Source organism: Oreochromis niloticus, linkage group LG19 (assembly GCF_001858045.2).
Source record: "Oreochromis niloticus isolate F11D_XX linkage group LG19, O_niloticus_UMD_NMBU, whole genome shotgun sequence".
NCBI lineage: Eukaryota > Metazoa > Chordata > Actinopteri > Cichliformes > Cichlidae > Oreochromis > Oreochromis niloticus.
This window is the reverse complement of record NC_031983.2, coordinates 5,113,340-5,136,322: the sequence shown is the minus strand read 5'-3', so window position 1 is coordinate 5,136,322 and position 22,983 is coordinate 5,113,340. Positions and strand designations below refer to the sequence as shown.

General features: G+C 39.6%; 1 protein-coding gene across 5 annotated transcripts; it reads left to right on the top strand.

Moving 5' to 3' along the window:
- Positions 1-115: 115 nt before the first annotated feature.
- nubpl (nucleotide binding protein-like) lies at positions 116-7,621 on the top strand. Of its 5 annotated transcripts, none has more exons than XM_025901181.1 (11): positions 116-303; positions 2,650-2,767; positions 3,211-3,245; positions 3,501-3,591; positions 3,687-3,726; positions 3,837-3,927; positions 4,012-4,105; positions 5,403-5,488; positions 5,584-5,704; positions 6,672-6,754; positions 7,057-7,621. In XM_025901181.1, the coding sequence occupies exons 1-11, from the start codon at positions 175-177 to the stop codon at positions 7,117-7,119; spliced, it is 951 nt and encodes a 316-aa protein (XP_025756966.1). In that variant the 5' UTR covers positions 116-174; the 3' UTR covers positions 7,120-7,621. The 5 variants fall into 5 exon arrangements, with proteins under 5 accessions (XP_025756966.1, XP_025756965.1, XP_003451226.1 ...); XM_025901180.1 differs by having other exon boundaries at positions 117-303; positions 3,678-3,726; XM_003451178.4 differs by having other exon boundaries at positions 117-303; positions 2,650-2,794.
- Positions 7,622-22,983: the final 15,362 nt, after the last annotated feature.

Here is a 22,983-nt window from a genome sequence, read left to right as displayed (position 1 = left end):
TTTCTTTTTAATGTACATTATTAAATATTTCATATTAAATTTTAAAAAGCGCTTATTTTACTTCTCACGGACTAACGGTGGATTAACAAAACTCCCACCCGCCACGAGCATGCGCATTTTGCGCAACTATGACGCAAACATGCCTCAACTTGAGGGGCATCTAAACAGCTAAAGATGGCCCTGTTCACATACAGCAGACTGTCACATTTACTGACAATATCCGTTTATAAATCTTCGGTTTTACGAACGGGGAGCGAAATAAAACATGGAGCTACGTGCTGTGTACAGTTTAAACGCTGCCAGGTAATGTTTCTCTGCGTTTCTCTTCGTACGACTTCAGTTAATTTAGCTCTCTGTTGGTGATAAGCTAAACGGAAACTCAACAACACGACCGGAAATAACATGTTCAGAATAAAAGCCACAATCGTAAAATATACTGAGGGAATTAAACAATCCGGAACACACCTTTATTTTAACGCACACAAGACTTAAAATGGTTTTACTTGATCAGATGTTGCTGTTCTCCTTTATGTAGTGTTCTAAACTTGAGCTGTAACACCCACATCTAGAACACGAAAAGATAATTTTGAAACTTTAAACCGGAAGTGGTTATTGATTTCATAAATAGTTCACTGTTGAATATAAAACCACAGATATATTTATGTATATATAACAACTGTATATGTGTTGGACAGGAATATATACTGTTACTGTAATACTATTAAGAACCAATAACATATCGTGAACTTGTTTCTAAGAAAAGTAGCAAGAAAAGTAATCCCACTCTGTCCAGTCTCTATTTAATCCTCATGAAGAGGATGGTATAAGGTTTGTTTATCCCAAAAGGTTAAATCTGTTCATCTGGACGTAGCGTTTTCAGTGAGAGAAACGTTTTGTCACTTATTCAAGTGACTTCTTCAGTCTCAGCTGACTACAGGTTCCCCCAACCTTATGCTAGGGTGACCATATTTTGATTTCCAAAAAAGAGGACACTTGACTCAGTCATGAAGAACTTGCTTAAAGAAACATAAAATCGGCCCGGGCATTTTGACTAGAGACCGGCCCACCAGGTATTATAGGAAAAACCATAAAGCCTTTGAATAAAAACAAACGCTGTTGTGACAGTGATGTACACTGTCTTGTTGGTATATGTATGATTTCTATACATTTTACATCAGATAAAAACTTTGGTTGTAAGATTCAGATAATTATTTATTAAAAGCTAGACATTTTAAATGAGAATAAGAAAGAAAAGTATTTCTTTGTGCCCCCCTTTCCCTGTTAATGCCCTACCTGGCCCCCTGGCAAAACTTTGCTAGACCCGCCCCTGCACAGTTACCAGCTGTCAGCTACTTAGAAAAGGATCCTGGTGTTATTTGTCTCTCAGAAACCGTTCATAACGTCCCTTCAACTGTAACCTTGTTTCTCCATCACCTGTTCAGCTCTGATGATTCAGTAAGGACATCTCCTGGTTTCATCTTCATGTTTCCCTCTCACCACATATCTAAACCGACATCATGACCAGCAGCTTTTACAGCTGTGGCTCCAGCAAACATCAGCTGATACTAGAAATTAATATTAAATAAATTCTAACAACAGCTGATCAACTTTAAATGTGCTGCTGTTGTTTAGCACAACATCTGTTGGTTTCCTCTTTCTGGCGCAAAGTGAGCGATAAACAAGCAAGAGAGACGGGACTTGCCTCAGAAAAACAGATCAGCTGATCATCGATCAGTTTCATGATTGAAGTAGCAACAGGAGGGAGGGGGAGAGAATGAGAGAAGAAGAGGCAGCTGACAGCGTAAAGACGCAGAATAACTCCAGCTTTGTGTCTTTTTCCATTCTAGCTGAAGTCCGGGACAAACTGTGTTCCTTTTCACCTCAATACGAAACGCGTAATATTTTTTCTGAATACGGGACGATTCCGTTTTTTATGGGACGGTTGGCAACTCTACTGAAACGGAGTTATTTTTACACATCGGCCAGCATCTGGCCAATCCACCACCTTTCTATTGTTTATACCGTTACAAAAAAAAACCCCGGTGGGCCGATGGTCAGTCCAGCTATGGTCGGTACGAGGGAAATTTCTTTTGCAGTTCATTCAAAAGATGGACTTTGGGGTCTTTTAAACATCATTAGGTGCGTTGCTGCGCGCTGTCTGTACTGTCTGTGGAATATAGGAAAACCCAGACATTTTTATCAATCTCGAAAATCCCCCCGGACACCCCGGACAGAACGTGAAAAGAGGGCATGTCCGGGGAAAAGAGGACGGTTGGTCACCCTACCCTATGCAAATGTACTGTTTATAAGGTTGGGGAAACCTGCAGTCAGCTGAGACTGAAGAAGTCCCTTGGATGAGTGATGAAACGTTTCTCCCACTGAAAAATGCTATGTCCAGGATTTACTTACCTGCGTGATTGAGCATGCATCAAGACAAGGTTTGTTTACATTTTATGTTCAGATCAAAGTCCATTTCAAAATTTGTCAATTTAACAGGGCTTGCCTGTTTATCATAGACCACAGTGTCATCTGGGACTATCTGTAATTTCAGCGTTAATGTGTCTTTTGGTCTTTTAGTCATTGTAATCTCTCAAACACAAACTAAACTTTTGCGTTGTTTACATTATTTACTGGTTTGTTGTTTTACAGAGCTCAGTGGACAGTAAGGCATTGCAGGAGAGGCAGAGGCAGCAGATGGCCCGAGGTCTCCCCAAACAGAAGCCCATCCCAGGGGTCAAGCAAGTCATTGTCGTGGCTTCAGGAAAAGGTGGTGTTGGGAAGTCCACTACTGCAGGTGCTCAGTAAACCTCATACTAAACAATGGAAAATGCTTTCACCATCTATTTTCTTCCAGAGCTATTTTATTTAAGAGGGTAAAATTTGTGCTTTTGAATGAATTCCTTTTCAAGTATGGCCTCTTGTTTGGAGTTTATAGAACAATGCCAAAAAAAGGGAAGAAATAAAGTTCTGAAATGGAAAAGTAATTGGTGAAGTATATTTCATCTGCTATTGCAGTGTTTTCCACTAAACGTTACTTAACAAGAAACCATTTTGAACGTAAGATCTTATACTTCTTACTTTGGCACTGATCATAAAAGATCTTTAAATAGAAAAATATTAAAAGAAAATCATGTTTCAGGTGGCCTAATGTTTGAACATTTTCAATGAGAAGTATTTGATTTGATTTGGTCTGTTTTTCTCTCATCCCAGTGAATTTGGCTCTAGGATTAATGGCCAATGACATGGTAAGGAATCTGCTTTATCATTATATATGTTATATACTATATATGTATGTAATTTCAGCCAACAAAAAGCAACACAGATCCATGTGTAATTCCCATACTAAGAATCCTGAGCAGATAACTTCAAATGGGTTAGAGTGGCCTTTCACTGGAAGACAACTTTAAAGTGTTTTGGGTTCTAAAACTGTTCATATGACAGTGAGCCTTTAGTCTGTCCTCCTCAGAGCTATACTGTATGACTTTTTCTCTCTCTTCCAGTCAAAGTCTGTGGGTCTGTTGGATGCCGATGTGTTCGGTCCATCGATTCCCAAACTTATGAACCTGAAAGGAAACCCAGAGCTCAGTGACAGTATGGCTAGTTTAAGTTAGCTGAAGGTTTCTAAAATTTCAGTAAACATTTTATAACAGAAAAGTGTTTTTTTTCTTTTTTTACATATCTTTCAGATAATCGGATGATCCCCCTGACCAACTATGGGGTTCCTTGGTGAGACTGTCATCAACATTACATCACGACCTTTTTGTTATATCCATAAATAGCCCTAAATCATGTCTATTATGTGACCTGTTCTACTGATTCGCCTTCTTCTCTGCCAGCATGTCTATGGGTTTTCTGGTTGATGATGTGGCTCCGATAGTGTGGCGGGGGCTCATGGTGATGTCTGCTATAGAGAAACTGCTCAGACAGGTGAGACCTGTTTAGATTGCAATGTCAGTTTATTAAATTTGAAGGAAGCTGATGAAACATAGAGAACATGTTTTGTGATTGTAGGTGGATTGGGGGTCATTGGACTATTTGGTAGTGGACATGCCTCCTGGGACTGGAGACGTCCAGCTGTCGATCACCCAGAACATCCCCATAGCAGGTGGGTTTGTCACTAGGGGTGGGTTTTTATAATCGATTTATTGATTAAAATCGATTCTGGCTTGGATAACGTAAAATCGATTCATTAAAATCCTGAATCGATTTTTTAATATAAATTTATTTTGCCCGAAATGCCAGAATCTCAGGTGAAATCTCACAAAATTTCAACAACCACCAAACAGCTAAGACAGTAAGTGAGAGCAGGAACACGGATTCTGCACAAAGACGTAAACACACAGCGCAACACGCGGATCAGAATCAGTGAGATGTCGCCTTTCTCACGGTCGGGACTGAAAGCCGACAGCTCGCTGATTCTGATCTGTCGGCGGGTCCGCGCTTTGTGTTCACGCCCTTTTTGCGCTGATTCTAAAGCTGTTAGTTTGATCTCTCTCCAAACAATATTGACCGAACCAGCAGCAAAAGAAGGTCCAAACTACGCTTCACATAAACAACAACTCTGACTTTTACTGTTTTGCTTCCACCACGATGCACAGCTCTCTCTCTCTCTCTCTCTCTCTCTCTCTCTCTCTCTCTCTCTCTCTCTCTCTCTCTCTCTCTGTACTTCAAGAACAGTTTCCCGTCTAAAAATCTGTTTTCTGCATTATTCGCTTGCTTGTTACGCACAAGTCTACCGTTGTTTACAGCGCTGTCGCCGCTGTTTTTTTTCCCTTTTACATTCTTCCGAAAAGAAAACCTAATTTCTGCCGTTCAATACTGAACCAATTTAAACTTTTTAAAATTATGCAAAATGCAAAACGCTTAACCGTGTCTCTAAACCGCTGTAACGTCAGAGGTAACGTTCATATGTTGATTAATGGTTTTCTTTCGTTTTTGATGTACTGCAGAATATTTTTATAAAATCCCAGACCAGGAAAATAACCTTCATGTTTTTCTGTGTTTTATCTTCAGCTACTTTGACACAAAGGCATCTGCTGTGACGCTCACATCTTTGATAAAGTCTTGCGTGTGTCAGCTTCCTTTTTATTGATACAAAAATATGTAAATGTACTGATCTGAATTATAATATTTCTGACTGTCAAAATTTCCCAGATTTAAATCGAATTGAATCGAATCGTGGATCGAATCGATTCAGGACCTTGTGAATCGGAATTGAATCGATTCTAGAAATCAGTGACGATACCCAGCCCTATTTGTCACGCATCACCTAATATAATTGTTGTTTTCTAAACACATAACTTCACTTTTTAAAAGTATCCTCATTGCTGTAGCCTCCAGAAGTAAATAACACATGTTTAGTTCAAAGTTAAGTCGGGTCATGTGATGTTTGTCTTGTACAGGTGCGGTTATTGTGTCCACGCCGCAGGACATCGCTCTGCTGGATGCTCGCAGAGGAGCTGAGATGTTTAAGAAAGTGAACGTGCCGGTAATGTGTTGATGTGTGTGTCAGTGGATGCAGAAACTATTGGATTCAGGTTGGGTGGATGAATACAATAGGAAGTGATATTTTCTTTCCTGCAGGTTCTGGGTCTGGTTCAGAACATGAGTGTCTTCCAGTGCCCCAAATGCAATCATGAGACCCACATCTTCGGCTCTGATGGGGCCCGACAGCTTGCAGACACTTTGGGAGTCACATTTTTAGGTTGGACCATCACTTTCATTTCATTTGTTTTTAGTGATGTCCGAGGGTACTCAAAGTGGTTTGCAGTCCGGTGCCACGTTCTTTTGATGTTTTTATTGTCTTTTGTCTTTAACCCTCGTATACTCTAAGACATTAGGTGCAGTAAAGACGGCACGCATAAAGTTGAGGGAACATATATAATTTATAAGAATTTTTTCATTCATGTTGTCATTCCTAAATTCTTTTGTGGGCTTTTGACAAAGTAAGACTCAGGAATCAGATTTTTCTTTTATCTGTTAAAAGCTAAGATTTATTTTTGGGCTTTTTACCTTTGTCAGACTCAAACCCGGGCCATCACTTTTCAGTCGGAAGGAATATGGGTTCAATCAGTCCGCTAAACTGGCACCCAAAAGCTATAGTTCATATAGATTACCAACAGGAATGCAGCACTCTCTGCATTCCCTGGGGCAAAGCTGTGGATAGTCCTAACACACATGGTACAATTTAACTTAATCATTTTCTTCGCTATCTTATTTATGGTGAACAAACCCTATATTTAAGTCATAGCACACAACTTTCATGGACCTGGCCTGTCACATGAGACAGTTTTATCCGCATCGAGGTAGATGTCTGTATGACCTTGAAGCTCTAACACTTGCTTTTTGCAAATGCCTCTAGTTGCTATGTTTTAACTGTTAGACTACTATAGAGTCCTAACCCAGACCTGTCTGGAAAGTTGCATTAATTTTGCAAAGAAAAAAAGCTTTTTTGCGTCCTCCCCTCAACACCCCCCATATCTGGAATGAACCGAGTGACTTGGATGTGTCTCATTGCCGACACAAGGATGATTTGACATTGGTTTTATGAACTATTTCATTTGAAAACAACAAAGTAAAGCTTTTTATTTTCTGTTTCTGAAAACATTGAAACCATTTTTGATTTCTTTGCTCTTTAACGTGTGATTTCATGTATATGTGGTTGTTTCCAGGTGACATCCCTCTTCACATAACCATCAGAGAGACATCAGACAGAGGACAGCCAGTGGTCATCTCTTCTCCCAACAGCCCTGAGGTCTCTGTTTGAATCTATTCTATTCTGTTTTGCTCTTCTTTTTTCAAAAAAATATATTTATTCTACCCTACATTTCTCTCTTTTGTTTTCTCATTCTTATTTTATAAATGAGCAATATAGTATGAATAAAACTTCAAACTTTGTCGGTAAACCACTCACTGAAAGCAGACAACACAATACAGCAAAAATATTATAGTATGTGTTAGTTATTTATTCTTCAGCTTCAGTAGAAACCTGTTCATATACCTGCTCAGCTGCACTCCAGCACCGAGGTGTAACTTGATTTTATTTTCCCTGTCCAGGCAGCAGCATACAGGAAGGTGGCGTCTGCTGTGGTCCAGAAACTACAGAAAGTCAGTAGCTGACAGACGGCTTCAAGATGAAGTCAGCTGGTTGACGCATGAAGACGTTGAATGAAATGTATACAGAACACAGACTAACGCACAAAGTCATCTGCTGTCCTAACGCACAAAAGAATGTCGATTCTTGTCCATGTTGTAACAGTATTTTTATTGTGTGTCCGTGTAGTTCTCTGTCAGCATATCATAAAACGGTCAGCTACACAACCCTAGTCTTAACCCTTTTTGATCTACTTGCATGCTGGTGGCCATAAATGGCAGCACATTAGCTACTGAATGCCAGTAAAGTAAAGACAGTAATATAATAATTCCTTTGTCTTGTTTTCCTTTTCTTTTCCTGTAAAATGTGGACAATAGTGTTGTATATTATTGTGTTAGATTGTCTGTCTGCATCATAATATACACAGTGATTTAACAGTCAATTTGAATTTGTTTTTCTGTAGTATTTTTGTCATTTTAGTGAGAAATCAAAGCAATAAAAACATCAAGGATGTTTGCCTCTATGAAATATTGCTCTTATTTGTATACAGAGTAAAAGTGATAGATCCTGTACTAAGATGACCTTTTCATCTGCTTTATGCAGTTCCATGAATAACCAGCAGAGAGGGCTGTGTGCCTTTAAATAAATGCACACTGGCTTCTATCACATCAGGAGGTGTAGTCGCAACATGAAATATATTGGTTTCTGGCTGCTCCTCTGTCCACTCTGTGATTTCCTTGGCTGTTACTCTTTGTTCATCTTTTCTCCACACAGTCTCAGGGTCAGACGTCTCCCTCGTCATGCTGTCAGGGCTCACTCGATAAAGAGTTTGATGCCCAGGCCGTACTTACATCAGGGTGGCCAAGAAACTAAAGCCATTTCTTTTGTCCGGCAAATGACTATAGAGACAATTTCTCTTTGTGTGTCTGCAGAGGTGTTTTTGAGGAGGTCATATGTGTGCTTTTTGGACATTTTGTCTCTTTTGGAGTTGTCCTGGTTTGCTCCTAGGTTGTTTTGTGTCTTCCTGGTGTTTGTGGCCGTCACTCTGAGATTGTTTTGTGTCTGTGCAGTGTCATTTTGTGTCTCCTGAGGATGTTTTGTATCTCTCAGGTTGTTGTGTGTCTCTTGGAGGTTGTTTCCTGTCTTGGTGGTGTCCTTTTGTAGTTTTTTTGAAGGCGTTTTTGCATCTCCGCCATCAGTGTGTGTCTCTCTGGGGTTGTTTTGAGTCAGTGTGTTTCTTTGTGATTACTTTTTGTGCCTGAGGTTTTGTGTTTTCTTTTGTGTCTCTGGTGTGCATTTTTGTCTCCTTGAGGTTGCTGTGTGGCTTTTTGATGTTGTTTTCTGTTTCCAGTGTATGTTTGTGCCTCTCTTTGGTTATTTAGTGTCTTTTTGTTATCCTACTTGTATTTGTGATGTCATTTTGTGTGTTGTTTTAATTATTTAATGTCACTTTAAAATTGTTTTGTGTCATTTTGTGTCACTCTGAGGTTTTTATATACCTCTAATCCTGTTTTGTGTGCATGTGTGTGTTTTTGCGTGTGTGTGTGTGGTTTTTAAAAAATATATATTTTGTGTCTCTGGTGTACATTTGTATCTCTCTGAGATTGTTTTGTGTCTTTTTAGTGTTGTTATCCGTCTCTGGTGTATATTTGTGTGTCTGAAGTTGTTTTGTGTGTGTGTGTGTGTGTTTAATTATTGTCCAGTGTACATTTGTGTCTCCATGGCTGTTTTGTGTCTTTCTGATGTTCTTTTGTGTGTTTTTAGAGCTGTTTTGTGTCTCTGGTGTATATTTGTGTCTCTAGGGCTTTTTGTTGTGCCTCTTTGATGCTGTTTTGTGCCTCCTTATATTTTGTGTATGTGTTTGTGGTCATCTTTTTCTATACTGGTCATCATCCAGTGTGAGTTAGGCCAATTTAATGATATGTGGTTTCTTGTAAAATCTATTCTTCTAGTGAAACTGATGAGTCATTGTTTATTCGCGGGTTCACCTTTTGCATTGTGTTCACAGTGTTTTGCTATAATAGGCTAAATGTCTGCTGTTATTTAAAGGGATTTGAATCACTGCTGTTGTTGCAGTATTTTAGGAAATGTCCAAACTTGTTACTATAGTAAAGGTGATAAAGAGACATGGGGGTGAAGAATGCCTTCAGAGACAAGCTAAAGTGCAATAGCTCATTAATGATAGCTATAATCATTAAATATATTAAAATCTTGTTTATTTTGATCAGGAAAGAGTCACATGGCTTTTAGGGGGCATAAAACAAAGAGGTGGGAGTCAGTGACACGACCAGACTGAGTCTTTTGGTTAAAACAGGCGTTTTTTTCACACGCTCTCTGCCAGAAACTGTTGACCACAGCTGTGAAATGTCTGAGTGTGTTGGCGCAGAACTACACCCACACATAAAACACACATTTCTGTCGCTTTAGAGAACCTTACATTCACTGCTACTCGTCTCAGCTAAGGATTTCAGCACATTTCTGTTCATCCCCACAGCATTACAGTGACACAGGTTCATACACAGACACACACACACAAGGAATGAACAATGATTTCTTATCTGAGTTGTCTTCTGATTTCTGTCAGTTTTCCAGAGAACTCCCCCTTCCCTCTCGGTATGTGTGTGAATCAGCCCATACACAAAGGCCTCTGTGCTTTTCACAAAAGAATGAAGGCTGCTTTTTGTTTTTGCTTCGTGTTATGTGTAAAATAGATGTAACAGATGACTACAAAATGAAACAGAAAATTTACAGTGCTATGAAAAAGTATTTTCCTCCTTCCTGAATTATTATTTTATGTGCATATTTGTCACACCTGCATGTTTCAGATCATCCGAAAAATATGAATATCTGTCAAATATAATCCAGTGACTTTATTTACGAAGGCTCCAGAGAATCCAGTGAGAGCCATTATCCACAAATGGAGAAAACTTGGAAGGGTGGTGAACCTTCCCAAGGAGTGGTTGGCCTACCAGAATTACTCCACTGATGACTCATCCAGGCCTCACTTGTCTCAGTCATGGTCAGTGTTCATGATTCAACAATAAGAAAAGTGACCAAACAAAAAAAGGCATCCATGGGAGAGTTCCAAGCCAAAACCCCTGCTGACCATGAAAGTTCCACAATGGGTCATCGAACTTTTCCCCAAACTCCCCAAGCGTTTAAGAAAATATTACGCAGACTGACGAGACAAAAGTGGAACTTTTTGGAAGGTTCGAGTCCCGTTACATCTGGCGTAAAAAGTAACAGCATTTCATAAAAACAACATCATACCAACAGTCAAACATGGTAGTGGTAGTGTGGTTTTCTGAGGCTGCTTTGCTGCTGCAGGATCTGGATGATTTGTCATAACTGACGGAACCATAAACTTTGCTCTTCATCAGAAGATCCTGAAGGATTATTTTGCGCCCTCAGGCTCAAGCACACTCGTGTTATAAGCCCACCTCTGAATGGTTCAGAAAACAAAATGAAGGTTTTGCATTGCCTAGTCAAAGTCTGGACCTTAAACATAGAAACCCCCCCAATATGACTGAACTAAAACAAGGTTTTTAAAAACCTTTAGGGTGATTTTGATTGGTTTCTCTTTGAGGTAGTTTTGTATCAGTTTGTGATCATATTGCATCTCATTTTTTTAAAAAAATCTCTTTGTTATTATTTTGTGTCTTTTTGGTTGTTCTGCATCTCTTTCAGCCTGTTTTTAGTTTAATGAGGTTGTTTTTCCATGGATTAGATTTATGTCATGTCACTGCTTTGTGTTTTATCCTGTATAGTTTACTTCTCTCTGTGAGTATCTGATTAACTTTCCATCAGTGAATTACTAATTACTTTCACTTGGGGATCTGAATTGGGCACCCATGATCCTTGAAGGGGCTTTTTGGTGCTCCATGCCTGGTTTCTTTGATTTGAAAATTCTATACAAATAACACACTGGATGAATCTAATCAGGATCACAACACTTGATTATAATCCTAATGGAAGAAAAAAGAAACCAGTGTAAGATGAACTACTGTTACTAAAAAACTAGCTAGTCAAAAATAGGAGAGTGTTCAGCTCCACGAGATAAGACCTTCCTTTGGGAGTTTTCTCCATAGCTGACATGGCTGCATGACATTTCTGCACATTCAGCACACTTAGCTGCACATTCATGCTGCTACATGTCAGAGATGTGGTACTAGATTAAGCTGAGGTGATTGAGGAGTCAACTGAATTCTGTCATGTTCATGAGACTGTTTTGATATGAATTTTGACACATTGTATTATCCTAAACTGTGACCACATGGCAGCTATGGCAGCAATATTCAGACAGGCTTTGCCATTTAAACAATGATCGACCGGTACTAAGGAGCACAAAGTGTGCCAAAAAGCATTCCCTGCACCATTAAACCACCAGCCGCGCTCCAGACTGTTGACACAAGGCTTTGGCTCAAGGTTGGACGTGAGCGTTGTGAGCCTGAGCTGCTTTTCTGCTCAGCGCCGGTCAACAAACTGCTTATCTGAGTTACTGTTGCCTCTCTGTCAGCTCCATCACGTCAGTCTTTACACTATTCTGGGTAAACTAGAGACACTGTCATGATTCTCAGTTTATGTTGTGCGAGCTGAGAGCTGAGATCGCAAGATGTCTGACTGCACAACGCTGCTTTGAAATCATGGATGCTAAACACACACACACGCAGGTAAACCCAGTGGGATGATGTCGACCCATCACTCAACATATTAATTTCACTGACTAACCCTCTCTCTCTGTGCGTGCCTCTGTGGAGAATTGACATCAAACTCATTTAACCTTGTATCAGGAAGTCAATTCTATTTCAGCTCAGGAAATGAAGCAGACAGACGGGAGGAGAGGAGGTGAAGCTTCTCATCCTCGGCTCATGGGAAAACTTCACATGCACATAAAACACTGTTTCCTGAGTGTATTCTGTCAAATTGTGTTTCTGCCAGCTATTTCTCTCTTTTTCTTCCCCCTCTGTGCCAGACCCAGGAGGTAAAAAAGAGATAGATGTGTTTTCAGTTTTTCTTCTTTGTGCAAGTAATTGTCACTGAGGAGAGAGGTGAATAATGTAACAGGGTGGAATATATTACAGATTCGGGATATGTTAACTTCTTTCTTACCTAACATTGACAAATTCAAGAAAACATTTCCATATTTAACAGGTGCCCTCCTTATAAAACAAGCAGCTTTCATACATAAGCAATCGAAAAGGTAGAACAGTAAAAGAAATGTTTATCAACTATCAGATTTTTTTTCCAGAGCCATCTGGTTATTTTACGTTGTCATTATGTCTCATTCTATTCCTTTTTTTGCATCTATGTACACACGCTTGGGTTGTTTTCTGTTTACTCTGCAGGCCACCAAGTGCCCCGTCCTTCTTGCATAATTGAAGGCTATATTTAAGGAAGTCCAGAGTTGCCCTCAGCCTTAACAAAACATACCAAAACATTTATCTAAATGGAGACTGAGGTCCATTGAACAACTGATTGACTGTGTCCCTTTTTAAGAGAGTCCGTGTACACTGATTTACTGCTGATTGCCAAACACTTCTGATACACTCACCAAATGAGGAAAAAGCCCTCTGCACAAAGTTTCCAAACAAACCTGAAACCTGTGCAAAATCTTTCACACCGTTTTCAGATTAAATATTTTTCTGTAGCTTCCTCCATGCTATATTAGCTGCTGGGCTAATGCTGAAACATAATAGGAAGAACAGAGCAACATGAAACTGACCTGGATTTTTAAAAATTCCTTTTCCCCTTTTGAGTCAGGCCAATTTTAGCATCGACCGTTCACTTGCACAACACCAAAGTCTGCTTCAACACGGCGGAAAGAACTTGGACAACAGCGGATGCCAAGAGGAAAACCAAAAAGCGTCCACATCTACCACACGTCTGATAAAGGAAGGCCAACTGCTTTCTGAAACGCTCTCATTCCTTTTGAGAGCGTAGTGATGTGTAGATGGATATTAACATGAACACATAATTGATTTTTTCATCTTTTTTGTACAATATGCTGTCTGTGTGGTTAGCATGGTTAAAGCGAACAAGGCTTTGTATTAAACTGTGCATATGTCTTGCCAAAAATGCAAGCCTTCTAAAATCTGACGCTTTATTTATTTGTAATTTTGTTTGTGTAATGAAAACAGATCAAATATTTTTCTTCACAGTTTTCAAAATCTAAGTAACCGCAAGATCTGCTGCAGTTGAATTACTTGTGTTACTCCTCCAGGAGCGTTTCCACTTTCCTCTTCCTCCTTTGTGTGTGTGTATGTGTGTGTTTCATCGAGATGCTTTTGTGCCAGTGTTCAGTCAGTGTTGCATATTTGCATAATGTGAAGTACACATAACACTTACGAATAAGTGTGTGTGTCTGTGTGTGTGACTGCATAATGAGCGTGTTTGTGTGTGAGTGAAAGTCAGGGAATGTTAATGCCCTATTCCCGATTTCTGTGCATGAATTTGTGCTTGCTGCTCATTGTGGCAACCACCCCTACAAGTATGTGTGCGAGTGTGTGTTTTTGTATGAAAACCAGCAAGTTTCTGCACTGAAAGATGATTATTACAGACATATTTATCTGTGTGTGTGTGTGTGCCTGCTAGTGTTTGTCCCCCAGTCAGCACTGAAATGAAATATAGCTCCTCATTGTTATGAAAACCACATCCTGCATTCCCAAATTAGAGAATAAGCAAAAGAAGAAGAAGAAGATGGAAATGAGTGGGAGAGAGCTGACTTTTACAAACACAGAAACAAACACCGGTTCCCTCCCATCTTCTTCTTCTGCTGCAACTGTGTTCAGGAGCGCAGGTGAAACCTTTGATTTGTAAACAATAGAAGTGAAAAAGTGACAAATGTTTGGAAGAAGATGATGAGAACCTGTGTGCTGAAGCTATATAACTTATATCAACAAACTTCAAAAGAAAAAACATCAGAGCTTTAATTTCAGTCAAACCATTCATATGTGAAGCTTTGTTTGGTAAAGTCAAGTCTGCACCATTTAATCTTTTTCATATCTTCTTTGAGCTACATTTTATCAAATGAATCAAATAAATTTTAATAAAAAATGTTGAAGCTAGAGTAAAAAAACAAAAAATGTGAAAGGCTTCTAGACCAGTCACATTATGAACACCTGTCTAATATTGTGTTGGTCCTCCTTTTGCTGCCAAAACAGCCCTGACGTATCCAGGCGTGGACTCCACTAGAAGGTGTGCTGTATCTGGCACCAAGATGTGAGCAACAGATCCTTTAAATCTTGTAAGTGGTGAGGTTTCCATGAATCTGACTTGTTTGCCCAGCACATCCCATAAATGCTCAACTGGACTGAGATCTGGGAAACTTGGAGGCCAGATCAACACCTCGTTGATGTGCTCTTTGAAACCATTCCTGAACCATTTTTGTTTTGTGGCCTGGTGCATTATTCTGCTGAAAGAGGCCGCAGCCATCAGCGAGTATTGTTTCCAACAAATGATGTACACCCTATGCAACAATTAGGTAGGCTTAGATAGGTGGTATGTGTTAAAGTAACATTCATATGGATGGCAGGACCCAAGGTTTCCCAGCCCAAAGCATCACACTGCCTCCACCAGCTTGCCTTCTTCCATAGTGCATCCTGGTGGGAGGTGTTCCCCAGGTAAGCAACGCACAACAAAACAAGTAAACGTGATTGATCAGACTTGTGTCCCAGGAGACTATAATGTAGAAAATGACACAAGCCACCATCTGCTAGATAATGATGCAAATGGGGAAGGACAAGACTTTGAATTTTCCTGAGATTTTGTAAAATTCTGTGGATTTTGTAAAATTCTGTGGATTTTACAAAATTCACAGATACAAAGTTGTATCTGTGTGAGGAGTGTCAGGAGTACTAACAGTGATCTCCTTCCAGTGAACCCTACATAGTCCAGTTATGTGTCCATAAGGCTTTCCACCACATTCTGATACTGTTCTGGTGCTCCAGCAACTACCAAGCCACTGAAAAACTTCTGTAAGTCAACTGTTTCTGTATTGTATGTGTAGTATAAAGAACGCTGGATAAGGAGAAATAGAGACAGGACAGTCCCTTCTAGAGCACCAGCTGATTTTTGATAAATACTAATTACTCATATTTTATCAATATACAACTCCAGGGTTCAGCCTGTTCCTTACTTCTACTACTCTGGAGATCATAAGGTATGTATAGCTGTAACTTGACTGCAGTTGGGAGTTCCATTAGCTCATGGTTCAGTATTAAACTTCAGTGTGGTCACCATATTGTTCTGGAGCAGCCAATGCTCCTAATGTACCATGTTTATAAAGCCAGGAGGTCTGCGCACATTTAAAATCACTACAACTCATGGAGTTTTGAACCAGTTTTTAAAGAAGTATGATTCCGTGTGAGGTATGATGACTGGAACTTTTAAACAAGCAAACTAAAAAGTATGACTATGACTAAGCAGGGTGGTTCTGCAGAACTTTCTGCAGAAAGATTTGTATGGAGACTATGTCAGACCCAACTGGAGAAAAGGGGAACAACGATTTGCACGAGTGTGGGAAGGCTGCTGGTGCTAACACTGCTATACCTTGACATTGTATGTGCGCTGTAACGACACAAATGATCTTTGAAGAATGTGATTAATTATGTCAACCTAGTGTTTGCACAGACACTACCCAACTGTTTTTTAAAAAATCATTCTTTTCTGCAAATGTACCACATGTAAGAAACTGAGTGCTGCAATAAAAAGTCAATCTTTGTGAAACAATCTGAAGTCTTGATATTTTTCCTGAATGGTTGCCTTTACCAGGACAAGGGTTATTGCCTAATTTGGCAGTCAGGAGTGACTTTCTAGTTTTCGGAGGGTCCTTTTCTTTATTTGGTTCTTCAGAAGTAAGGTCAAAGATTCTTCACATTTCTCTTTTCAAAGAAAGTCTCCCCCACATACTTTTTGTTCCTCTCCATGGACACACTTCTCCTTGACCTTGCGATTGCTGCTCTGCCCACAGCCCCAGAGCGTAGCCTTGTTCCCGTGGCAACACAGCTGCATTGCTTGTGGTCGGATAAACAGCAGCAGCTGGTTCCAATTGTACTGTGTCACTGTGAACATGTGTGTGTATGTGTGTCCTGTTTTTAAGGCACCAACCCCACACTTCTCCAGTAATCTGTCTTCATCTTCTCAAGAATGAGGTAAAAAAATAAACTTCTTCCCTTCTCATTTTTTTCACCTCTCCCTCCCAATCCACTCATTGGGTTTGCAGAGTTAGAGTGAAATTCATGTGTTTTTATCCAGTCTTTACTCTAATTTTAAATTTACCTTGAGTGATATTTGTGTCTGTGGAGTCAATCATATATAATTTAGCACATGTAATGTAAGAACTTGATTTAATTTTCAGTCATTTTGGCAGAGTGAGCACAGAAAAATGTTTAAGGTCAATTCCAGTTTATTTCAATCATACATACACTATGTTACCAAAAGTATTCACTCACCCATCCACATCATGCACAGTGATAAATGGTGGCCTATCTGCTTATCTGTGACAAGGCATAAAAGGTCAGGGTGGGAAAGGCTGGCTGTTTACACAGTGCTGTATCTGAGCATGTTAATGGAAAGATGAGTGGAAGGAAAAGGTGCACAAGCAACAGGGATGACCTGTTGAGAGGATTGTTGAGAAAAGTTGATTGAAGGACCTAGAAGTGATTTACGAGGAGTGGATTAAGGCTGGTGTCAGTGCATCAAGAGTCACCACCCACAGATGTCTTCAGGAAAGCTTCTGCAACTGTTGTATTCCTAATATTGAGCCACTCCTTGTTGATTTGAATATATTGATTTATTGATTAGCATTCAAATATCTCAGTGAAAACAGAATAAAGATCTACCACAAAGCAAGAAAGCATGAGACAAGGCTAATCAAAAGGTATTGGCTGAAACATATGCTTATTACGCCAACCCTTTTAACAAAAGATCTTTTAGCATGCAGCTCATGTACATAGGGCTCGAAGCAAAGGGTAAAGCAAAACAAAGCAAACAAACAAACAAAAAACATATAAACTTTCCACCTTAGATAAGTAACTACATTAAATTACATTTCATTAAAATAATCAAAGCAAAACAACCAAGAGTTCAAGTATCATTATTTTTGCTCTTTTCATTCTTGATTTATATATTTTTCTAATACTCTTTATCTTGTTTTGTTTTTTTAAAGAAATCTGTTCCCCTTAAGTCATATTGACTCTCTGACTTTAAACAGCTTCTGATTTCGCGGCAAAGCAAGTTATGTTGTGCTTTATACATTATCTGTGCCATTTTATATTCAACTAAATCATAAAATTTCAGGGTGTTCAGATTAATAAACAAAATGTTAGTTGGTTCTATATAATTTGATTGATTTATAATTCTTATAGCTCTTTTTTGTAACTTGAAGGCAGGATTATTTGTTTTATATGCATTACCCCATATCTCTAGACAATAAGTCATATAAGCAACAGAGAACAATACAGTGTGCATAATGATTTCTTGTTCAGGACATGCTTTGTTTTGTAGAGAATAGCAATGGTTTTTGACATTTTTGTTTTCACATGGTTTATATGAGACTTCCAGCTAAGCTTATCATCAATTATCACTCCAAGAAATTTATTTTCGTATACTCTTTCAATTTCAATTCCATTAACCCTGATTTTAGATACATTTTTCATTTGTCTAGTAACAAAAATAATACATTTTGTTTATATTTAACAATAACTTATTTATATCAAACCAGTTTCTTGTCTCTTGTTTAAGACACAACATCAATAGCATGCACAGGCTGATGAGAAACAGAACTGGACTGCAGCTCTGTGGTCCAGAGTCTTTTAATTTAAAAGACAATTTTGCAAACATTTGGAACAAAAGGTCCACAAGTCTGAGGAAGAGTGGAGCGCCACAGAAGCCAAGGCACTTACAGTGTGACTGGATGATTTGGAGCATCGTGTGATCTGCTGGTGTTGGTTGTTGGTCATTCAGTCATTGAAGACTTCTACCAGAGCACTTCATACGTCTGTCTGTTGACAAAATCTATGGACATACTAACACGTTTTGACTTGGTGCCGAAGCTGCCAAATGTTTTGCTGACCATGTTATTACTACACTTGAGTCAACTCACCTGGCCTGAACCCCATACAATATGTGGGGGGTATTACTGGGTTGAAAACACCCAACCCAATAATAGAGATGAACTGAAGGCTATCAAAGCAATGATAGCAATGAAGGCTTCTGCCTTTTTCCAGCAGAACTTAATGGCAAACCTACTACCAAATTGTTTGCTGACCATGTTATGCTTACAGCATGGTGACACAGTGGTTAGCACTGTTGCACAGCACAGCAAGAAGGTTCTGAGTTCAATTCCACCATCAGGCTAGGTTCTTTCTGTGCAGAGTTTGCATGTTCTCCCCGTGTTTGCATGGGTTCTCCCCGGGTACTCCGGCTTCCTCCCAAGTCCAAAGACATGCAGTTAGTGGGGATAGGTTAATTGGAAACACCAAAATACTGTGAATGTGAGCGCAAATGGTTGTCTCTGTTAGCCCTGTGACAGACTGGTGACCTGTCCAGGGTGTACCCTGCCTCTCACCCTAGGACAGCTGGGATAGGCTCCAGCACGCCTGTGACCCTGAAAAAGATAAGTGAAAGCCGCTGGATGGATGTTATGATTGTGCTTGATTATGTAGTCAACACCCAACCCAATAATAAAGACAAGCCAAAAGCCAATAAAGTAAGCCACCTTAGCAGTGACACAAACCGCCACGTCACACAGGTGGAGCCTCAACCAAGTACTGAATACATAGATGAGAATATTTTCCAGAAGTTTGACATCTCTCTATTGTAATTTTGTGCTTTTATTGATCTTTGAAAAGATTTTGGTAATTTTAGATACATGGTTTCATGAGCCGCACTATATTGCCAAAAGTATTTACTCATCCATCCAAATCATTGACTTCAGGTGTTCCAATCTCTTCCATGGCCAGAGTGTGTATAAAATCAAGACTGCATGCAGACTGATTCTACAAACACTTGTGAAAGAATCAGTCGCTCTCAGTAGCTCAGTGAATTATTGTGGCATTGTGATTTTTTTCTTTACTGAACTGTTTCGATTTAGTTGTGTATGTGACGACACAAACTGGTGTAGCTGAGCACAGTCTCCTAGGCCTCGCTGCTGTTAACTGGAGTCACTCAGCAGAGTTACTGTAGTTAACTGAAACATGCACTGACTGTGCATGTGGATTAGGGTTGCCAACCGTCCCGTTTTACCTGGGACATCCTGTATAATGAGCAAAAATGGATGATGATGCAGATAACTTTACTCTTCACGGTCATTTAACTCCACTGCTCACCTTCTCCCACTCTCTCTCCCTTCTCTCACCAGTCAGAAGCTACAAGGTCATATCTTGAGCTTAAAGTGGGAATCCACTAAGGTAGATTCAACAAGCTGCTTTAAACATGAGCATTTAAGAATCTAAACATGCAAATAATAATTATAATCAAATAATGTGCAAACAGTTAGCTGAGTAAATATGTAGCCTCATGCCCTTTATAGATGGAAGTGTCAAATCTTTTAGCATTAGCTTAGCTAGACTGCTGAGATGTGCAGTGAACAAATTGTATCCATTGTCTTGTGTTCTTTAGGAAAGGTAGGGAAACTGAACTCTCCTCTACAATCAGAAAACGTGTGGAGTATTCCTTTTTTTGAGTGTTGGGCAAATGTGCAAAGTTATTACAGAATTGTGATCATATTAAGAAAATCCCATTTGCATAACAAGAATCTGTTCTGCAATTCACCTGGATGATGATCAAACTGCACCTCCATGATGACACACTCATTCTCTCATTCATGTACTTCATTCATTTTAGCTGGATGATTTCTTTTATAGATGTATTTAAGTGTAAATGCAAACACCTTAGCCCACATTAGGACTTTCCTTTCCTTTCCTTTCCTTTCCTTTCCTTTCCTTTCCTTTCCTTTCCTTTCCTTTCCTTTCCTTTCCTTTCCTCTGTAGTTTCAGGGGAAATTGAGAGCCCCTCCTCCTCCTCTCATTTCCCATGATACTGTGTGTGCACCACTGGTTTGAAACAGAACAAAGATAGAGTACAACGCCCTGTTCAGTTCTCCTGTTAAAAGATAGAGCGTCCCTTTGTCTTGTTAAAGGTCGGTGTGTGTGGCGAGACAGTGCATTCATATGCCCGTTGATGCATGGGTTTGATTGTGTGTTTTGTCTGTGAGTTTGTGTGTGCGTGTTTCAGGGTTAATAAGCTTTGTGGTTCACAAAAGTCCCTCAAGCCTTCAGGACAGACAGCCAGATGTCTGTGTTGTGTGTGTGTGTGTGTGTGTGTGTGTGTGCATAATCTATGGCTACGAGGAAGATAAAATCATTTCTTTCTGTTCATAATTGGTGTTTGTCAACATTAACCAGTTGTATAGTGAGAAACCCAAACTTCACACAGCTGTTAGCACTAACGTGCTGCATCCATTTCTTGACAAGTAATTTTCTTCAGTCCTTACACTGCAAAGAAACACTGTTCAGTGCAACAAAATAACCCACTGTATAAATCCCACTAAACCACAATTTTTCATGATACCCTTAAAATAAGCAGGGGCCATGCACAAGAATCTTAAATACTACATACTCGTTAAATGACTAGAACATTTTACCTTTTGTGATCCTTCTTGATGAAAGCAAAGGCATGGCGTGTGAAGAGAATAACAGTTACCCTCTTTTTGCAGTGCACTTTGACACTTTCCAACCACCTAAACATTGCTGCAGATGTGCATATCCAGACTTTGATCGGTCAGAGCTGCTGCTCCTTGTCAGCCATGGTCATAGTTGCAGTCCCTGCAATAACAAACTCAAACATGATTATGTAAAAAAACAATTTTTTTAATATGTTTTCTGTGACCAGAATATTGTGTAGGAAGCTATGAAGGACGTGCATGTGCAGTCTGACCTGATGGAGGCGGTGCCTAAACTCAGACGCAGTGATACAGAAACGGGTTTTTTGGCTTATTGTAACATCAGCATGGTGATGTAGCAGGATGTGGGCAAAACAGCATTTTTTATATATCTACTATAGGGATTTCATGACAGCAGCCCTTGCTGAAGATAAAGAAGATGTTTGTTTTTTTTTGTTTCTTTGTTTTTCAGGAAAAAAGTAGAGATCCACATCAGTTGGTGACTCATGTAAAAATGCTAGGAACTACTTGAAGCAAAAATGTGCAAAAAACTTGTTTAGAAAAACACACCAAGACAAATGAGACAAAGGTTAAAGTGTGCTTTAGCGTTCATATTTTTTAATTAAGAATTTTACTTAACAAGAGCTGGGCTCTAATACAAAAACCATGCAGGGTCCAACCCTTCTCCTCTAAACAAGGCTTTTAGAGATGTAGTCTGTGAGTTGTCTATTTTTGGGTCGCGCTTGGCTTGCAGGTATGAAAGTGCATCAAAGGAAACATGCAGAGATGGCTGTTGTTTGTGCTCTAGTGTGGAAAAGAAAAGGAGTTTTTGCTGTTTAGAGCCTGTAGAAAGCACAAAATGTGAGACGCAGACCCTTCACCAAACATTGTCCTCAGTGAGGCTAAGACGGCACACATCTTCATGCAATAACAGGAGAAGCATAGATATGATTACTTTTGACAGAAATGTATCGGTTGTAGGGTCCATGCATTGTGTATGCATGCTGACCCATAATTTTTATTATTTGTATATGTTTTGTTTTAAATGGTGCTGCAGGGGATCATGCAGTATAGGTGGGGTTTACTGAATAACAACCCGTCCCACCTCAAGAAGGTCCTCCTCCTCACGTTTATATGCCCCCTACGGCATAAATCACATTCATGGCAATTTTTTGTGCTGAAAAGAAATATGGAAAATGTATTAATGCACAGGCTGCGGAAATGTATTTCAAGTCAGTCCTGATGAACGCCAACAGCTCTTCACCTTCCAGCAGTGGCATTTTGTGTAGGTCAAATGCAAGAGCTAACACAGCTTCAACATGTAGATCCGTCTCTGCAAAGCTCTGAGTAGCACTAATTATCTGCTAACATGGTGGGCCTTTAAGCAGATAAGAAAATTGGATAGATGGATATTCAGCAGATATTTTTGTATATTCAGCATTGTAATACAGATGTTTTTGAAGCCTGAATGGAGGAAACCTTTTCAGTGAAGCAAGAATTGAGCCATTTTAACTCCATATTGAACCTCTAACATCAAGAGCGCTGACGCCCACTCATCGTCATTCCGTCCCACCGGGAGCCAACGCCTCCGAGTGTGTGTTGGTGTGTGTGGGTGTGAGCGATTGAGACAGAAATAATAAGTGCATCTGTGTGTGTGTGTGTATGGAAGATGAAAGGGATGCAGACTGGCCTCAGGCTCCAATTAAAAACAGGCTGAGGTTGCTATGGCGATACAGGTGAACTGAGGTACTTTATGAAATATTACTGATAGACTCACCAAGTGACTGGTGTACACCTCCAGCAGAGAACAAACTGTTCTGTGGATGCTTTAGTTGTCTGGGTTAATGTTTAATCTTTTAGTCCTGCCTCGAACCTTTTATCCTGCTGCTTTTATTTTGACACGCTGGAACCTTAAATATATTAATATTAATAACAATCCTGCTCTGGTTATCTCAGATATTAAAATTCCCATATTGCAATAATAGAATAAATATCTTAAATCTAAAAAAAACAAAAACAATTTTGCATTAATCTAACCCCACCTAACACTCTCTGCTCTTCCTTCTTCCTGACGTTACTATTTCCCATCACCAGTTTCAACTATCCTATGTCCCATTTTGACCTCGGGACGTCTAGGCCATATTCATCACAGATGTTCCTGTACGCTATGGTTTCCCCTTGGTTATGGAGTTCCATGTATGCCCTGCCTTCTTGCATCTTGCACCCTGCT

Bases quoted from the DNA above. Each gene is read 5' to 3' on its own strand.
- nubpl (XM_013274967.3), top strand. From the start codon at position 175: ATGGCCCTGTTCACATACAGCAGACTGTCACATTTACTGACAATATCC. The intron at 2,795-3,210 runs GTGCTCAGTAAA...CTCTCATCCCAG, and splicing joins TGGGAAGTCCACTACTGCAG to TGAATTTGGCTCTAGGATTA. The intron at 6,755-7,056 runs GTCTCTGTTTGA...TTCCCTGTCCAG, and splicing joins CTTCTCCCAACAGCCCTGAG to GCAGCAGCATACAGGAAGGT.